This window comes from Pteropus vampyrus, unplaced genomic scaffold (assembly GCF_000151845.1).
Source record: "Pteropus vampyrus isolate Shadow unplaced genomic scaffold, Pvam_2.0 Scaffold679, whole genome shotgun sequence".
Classification (NCBI taxonomy): domain Eukaryota; kingdom Metazoa; phylum Chordata; class Mammalia; order Chiroptera; family Pteropodidae; genus Pteropus; species Pteropus vampyrus.
Genome location: NW_011889460.1, coordinates 51,801 through 58,173, shown reverse-complemented (window position 1 = coordinate 58,173; position 6,373 = coordinate 51,801). Strand labels below are relative to the sequence as shown.

Below are 6,373 nucleotides of genomic sequence, written 5' to 3'. Positions count from 1 at the left end.
CTTCTGTCTCTCTCCTATGGCAGGACCCATTTTGCCAGTGTCATAAATAAGACCTTCCTTTCAAATTTAGCAGTTGTTGGAAGAACGTTGTATCAGTCATAGAGACAGAATAAAGTGATTGGAGGCTTTGGAGTCTCAATCATCTCCTGGCAAGACACAGGTGACGAACATATACCTCTTCCGTCAGGTGGCTCCACAAGACCCAGGAAGGTAGATCCGAGGACAGAGTGACAGGTCAGAGGTTGGGTCTGAGCCATAGCAGCTCATCCCCAGGTCTTGAGACCCAATGGAGTTCTCTCAGATGGGCATAGAATCATCTCCGACTGGTGATTTCTAACTTCCATTTTCTCTCTTAAGGAGGAAGGTGTCTGGACTGTGACCATGTGCCTGCCTTGCAGTGTATTTTAGAATGAGGTGACTTGTCTTCTAGGACCACAGGTCTGCAGCTGGAGAGGATTTCACTGAAGAATGCATCCATCAAATTCTCACTGATACCTGATTTAGAGGTTATATTGGGAGGTTTTGAGGTGATCCCATTTGATATTAGGCTCGTGTTAATCTTTGACCAAGTTAGCATTGGGGGATGTTGGGATGTGCTAAATGGAACCGATCTGTGGGATGGATGTGAATATCTGCAGGGCTGTTAGCGTCACATCATGCTTGGAGTCTGATGTTACATGGGAAAAGGCACGTTCCAGGACCACTAGACAGCTTGAGGTAAATGGTTTCCTGTTTCATCTGAGAGATTCCTAACGCAGTCACAAGTGTTCACGCCAGAGCGAGGCAGAGGAGATTAGACTCTAGGGGAGAAAGAAAACAATGTGACCAGTGATGTGAGGTGTCTTCCTCCAGACTGTGGGGATGGGGAACGGGGCATGAGTCAGGATGTAAGGAGAGTGGCTCGTCAACCAATAAAGACACAGAAGCCAACTGCTGTCTGAGTTTGTTCAGGCTACAGTAAGAGAGCAAAATCTTCTGAGTAATTTATTGTTAACAACCATTCACTTTCCAAATTTCAGGAGGTGGTAATTCAGGATCAAGGTGCAACATGGTCACCACTGGGGAGGACTCTCTTCCTGGGTCATATCTGGTTTGTTCTTGCTACATCCTCAGGTGGAGGAAGTGACACACATGGTCTCTGGGGCCTCATTTAGTTAGGTGCTAATCTACTTCATGAGACCCCTGACCTTGTCATTGAGCACCACCCAGAGAACTCACCCCCCTAAGATGGTCCTCTGTGGGGTTAGGATTTCAATATGTAATGTTGGGGAGCACATGTGCTCAGACTACACCTCTCCCTCAATACTCTGGGCATGTGTGGTCCTGTCAATACCTTGATGTCTGTCCAGGGACACTGACTTCCTGCTCTGACTTCCAGACTGTTAAGAGTCAATGTTTGTAGACTGTACCCGGAGTGTGTGGTACTGTGATTCACCAGGGACAGGGAAGGCTGGACGTGGATCCCATGTCATCAAGTGTCTCCCCGTACTGCTCCCTGTGTGAGAGGACAACAGTCCTGCCCCAGGGACAGGGACACTGGGGGCTGTGGTCGGAGGGGAGGAGCCTCTTCAGGAGCTCAGCCCTGCAGGACAGAACTGAGGCGGAATGTGCTAGAACTTGACTCACCCGTCACCATGACTTTGGTAGCAAGAGTCAGGATCGTCTTCCCAGAAGGTCATGTGACTGGTGTTAGACCTCAGACTGGGCAGTAGGGGTTCACCCTTCAGTCTTTATACTTACCTATATTGAAGCGTAATTCCCTTTCAGAAACATGGGAAAGTGGGAGGAGTGGCTGGAGGATCTGCAGTCCAAACCCTGAATCTGACACCAACACGTAATCCCAGACGATGTCTGAACTAACTCCCCTCATCCAGAGACCAGGGAGGTGCAACTGTGCCCTCTGCAGAAGCAATGACAAATGACAGGGACTTGTCAGGAAATGCTGTCCCTCATCTTCCTGCAGGACACCTGGACTCGTGACACGTTTCCCTGAGTGCCGGGTGTGCTTGTGAAGGTGTCACTTATAGTGTCAGGTTTCTGTCTCTGTGTGAAGAAGTCAGAGGACACTGTTCCCTTCCTTCCTGAGCCCCACACAGCTGCCCTCTCCCTCAGGGCTTTTGTCACTCTCAGGATGTGGGTCGTCACACTGTGTCTCTCGCACAGTAATATGTGGCCGTGTCTTCAGGTCTCAGACTGCTCAGCTCCATGTAGGCTGTGCTGGTGGACTTGTCTGCAGTGATGGTGACTCTGCCCTTGAACTTCTGTGCGTAGTCTGTGCCACCATTATTAGGGTTAACGTCTCCCATCCACTCAAGCCCTTGACCTGGTGCCTGTCGTACCCAGTGCATATTGTAGTCATTGAAGGTGTATCCAGAAGCCTTGCAGGAGATCTTCACGGAGGCCCCAGGCTTCCTCACCTCGGCCCCAGACTGCACCAGCTGGACCTGGGCGTGGACACCTGTGGAGAGGAGACAGCAGTGAGTGCAGAGCCCTGACTGGCCCTGGTGCCCTCGTCAGCCCAGAGCTGGGGATCCCTATACCTGTTGCCACTGCCACCAGGAGGAGGACTCTCCAGCTCCAGTCCATGCTGAGGGTGGTGCTGTCAGGGCCTCTGTGGCAGAAGGCGTGATGGTGGGTGCTGTGAGGACACAGACAGGTCCCTATTTAACCTAGTGCACCTCGGCTCATTTGCATATTCATGAAGCAGTGTATTCTTAGCTGAAGACTTGGTCCCACCTGAGAGAAGACGATGACACGGAAACCGTGGTCAATGAGCATATGGTGTCCCAGGTACAAATGCTTGTTGTGCATATATGTCCCTGTCAGGGGCCTGATCTCTGTGCAGACAGAGCTTTTCCCTCTGAGGATCGAGTCCAACAGGACGTCTCCTCACTGTGCATGCTCCTTGAGTGACACGGGGAGACTGGATGCAGCTGAGCCCTGATCTCACATCTCGTATTCTTGCATCAATGTGTCTCTTAAATGTCACACCTAGTAAAACACACCCTGCCACCAGCTCCTCACAATTCAGATGTCTAGAAGCCCCAGACCTCCCCTTAGTGTGTGGTTCTCATTGCCTTCTCGAGATTGGCAAATGGTCCTGACAGAATGGAATGTCTATTTTTGCTTCTGCAGTCTCTGTCTAATTGGAAATTTAGGTGATCTGTGGAAAGAAGAAGCCCCAGGCCCTCAGAGGAATCCCCTCCTCCAGTTCCTCTGCACCTACTCAGGGTGCACAACCCATGTGGGGTGGTTCTGAGTGCCCCCTGTAACCCAGCCCTCATCTTACTGGAGAGGGTTCTCTGTGGGGTCAAAGGGCATGACCTCCTAGTGTCTCCAGTTCAGTGTGAGGGTGGTGCTGTCAGGTCCTCTGTAGAGGAAGGCATGATGGTGGGGTGCTGTGAGGACACAGCCAGGTCTCTACTTAACCTAGTGCACCTTGGCTCAGGATGCTTCTTCATGAACACCGTATGCTTTTGACATCACCTCTTGATATATTGAATTGGCCCCAATCACCCTCTATTACTCTATAGGGAGGCCCCAAGCAAGGGGTTTATGTAACCCCCCAGGGAGCCTCTTCCCTGGGGCTGATGGATGCACTGACACAGGCAGCAGTTCCCTGAGTCCAGAATCTCTTGGGGACTTGCTGGACCATTGATGTTCTTTAGGTTTCTCTAATGAAGGACACTTCTGAGAAACCCTGCAGATACACACCTTGTGGCTCAATGTACAGTCGACTTCCACTATTCAGTGAATTAGATGCACACACCAGATGTATGCTCAGAGGTCACCTTGACCTGTTACTAGATGTAGGGATCTAATCTCACTATATCTAAGTGGCACCTGCACAGACATCACTGGACGTGAAATCACTGAATGTCGTAGCAATGTCAAGGCTCTCCCAGGAAGCTGGAATCTGGAGAGCACAACAGGCATGGACAAGTTAGACCTCAGGTGAGGTCACATTTTGAAAGGGCATTGGTTCCCTTGGCTGGACTCAAAAGGTGCATGTGTCACCTCACTCCAGGACCAAGAACTGTCAATCATGAAACACAAGGCAAACCATGAAGGCACTCTGTCCCAGGTGAAGCTGAGAGCAGGCAGGAGGAGACACAGGAGTCCTGGCTTCCAGGATATGCTGGGACATGAGGTCCACGATCACATTTGAGAAGCACTAGCCTCTGGGTGAGGACGTCTTGTAAACACTGCTGTCAGGAACCTGTGCCTGTGCCGACATAACCAGGAATGTGATGAACATCCTTCTGGTCAGTGAACCTGCTCACAGTTAACCCTGGGAGCTTGCTGCAGACTGCACTGTATCCCCCAGCATTCATGAGGTGAAGCTCTAACACAGAGTTTGCTGTACTGGAGAAAAACTCTTTGGAAGTTTAGGGATAAATGAAGTTAAGTTTAAGTCCTTGTCCATAAGAACTGGTTGCTGTATATGAAGATGAATAGAAAGAGTGATATTTCTCATTTTCTCCAGCATGTGAGATTGCAACAAGAAGTCAGCTGTCTTCCTGAGGGAAAGATTTCTCACCAGGAATCAAGGTCTCTGCACACTGACCTTGGATTTCCCAGTTCCCACAATGTGAGACAATAAATTTCTGTCATTTCAGCCACCCAGTCGTTGGTGTTTGTAATGGCAGCTTGAGCCCATGAGACAGACTGTGGTTCTGAGAAGTGGGTGCTGCTGGAAGAAGCATCGAAGAAAGCGTGCATGGATGTGGAAGCAGGTGATGGGTAGGAGGTGGGAGACTTTTAAGTGCCTGTTAGAAAATTCCAAGCTTGCTGAGAGGGGTGTTACAGGTGATTGTGTGGAGAGCTCAGATTGAGGATGGGAGATCTGTGGAGGAAGCTCCTACACTCAGAGAGAAGGTGAACACAGTCATGACGACAACGGTGGTTGGAATGTAGACATTGGGAGCCGTTCTGACAAGATGTCCATGGAAATGTGAACAGGTCACATGTTCTGGAGGAAAGGTGACCTTGTCACAAAGCATGTGGGTGGCCAGGTTTTAGGGTGAAGCTGAAGGTAGAGCTGTGAGCAGTGAAAGTGTGTATTTAACTGCAGGAATTACTAAGCTAAGAGCGGGAGTGGTTGATTCTATCTGCTGCTTCTAGTAAAATGTGATAGGACCATGATGGATCAAAGACAGCTGTATGAATCAAGTGTGAATCAGAATTTGGAGCTGTGAAAAATAGACAGTCCATCCATAAGCCAAAATTGTGGAGTATCTTCTGAAGAGTGCAGAAAAGGCGTTGCTAAAAACGATTTTATAAAAAAAAACCCACATGATATCACTTATATGTGGGATATAAACCTAAAAGCAACAAATGAAGAGGACAAACAGACAGAGACTCATGGACATGAACAATGGACTAGTGGTTACCAGAGGGTAGGGGGAAGGGGAAATAAAAAAATAAATGTAAAAAATAATTAAATAAAATAATATCAATCAATCGATCAGTCTGGGGCCTGATCAGCTGGTCTCATCAGCCATCTCAGCGTCATCCAGGAAGGGAGGTGCAATGAGTCCGGCAGAAGCGATGCCTCTTTGAAATGAAGGGGAGAAGAAGGTGGGATGAAGGGAGATGTCAGACTTCACGGATTTCACAAAACAGGATCATAACCCACACTGGCGGTGAAGATGCAGTATTTTTAAGAAAAGGGATGAATGGCCTTGGAGGAGACTCAGAGAGGATCAGGGATGACTCCTTGATTTCTAGACCTGGGCCATCACCTCCGTGTAACAGGTGACACGGCCTCCAAACAAAGCTTTTGGATCGTCCACCATCTGGCAGTGACAGGGGTGTGACTGCCACCCAGAAGAGTCACAGAGAGTCCAGATGGTGAGACAGCACCTCAGTGTGTCCGGGAGGTGTGACCCGCAACTACCGGGTACAGTGTCCAGGCATCCAGACAAAGAAGATGGTCTCCAACCTAACATCCCATGGGACTTGCCTCGCCAGCGTTTGGGCCAGCTTGGCGCCATTCCTTCCTTCCCTCTCTCCTCTTTAATCATCGTAGAGTGGGGTTTCCACCCTATGTCGGCCCCTCCATCACATTTTGGAAGCACATAAGTCATCAGGTTTTATAGGTTTACAGTTGGAGAGGACTTAATCTCTTTTTGAATCATATTTCAAGTTCCACCAATAACTAATGAGATGATACTTAGATGAGACTTTGGACCTAAGATTTAGAGTTGGAGCTGTAACTAGTACTATATTTGGGAAAGTTGGGTTAGAGTTAATGTATTTTTCATGAGAGAAAGACATGAATTTTGGGGTCCACTGGTGGAATATTATGAACTGAGTTCGGTTATTCAAATTTCATGCCTTGGAGTCTGAATTCCCAGTGATGGTGTTTAAA

The 6,373-nt window shown here is 48.8% G+C and overlaps 2 gene segments (V, D, J or C); both read right to left on the bottom strand.

Moving 5' to 3' along the window:
- The window catches only part of LOC105309169, a 31,035-nt gene that overhangs the window by 23,782 nt on the left and 880 nt on the right, over positions 1 to 6,373 (bottom strand).
- LOC111733893 lies at positions 2,142 to 2,621 on the bottom strand. The segment is given in 2 exon segments: positions 2,142 to 2,458; positions 2,541 to 2,621. Coding segments are annotated over 2 exon segments (363 nt in total).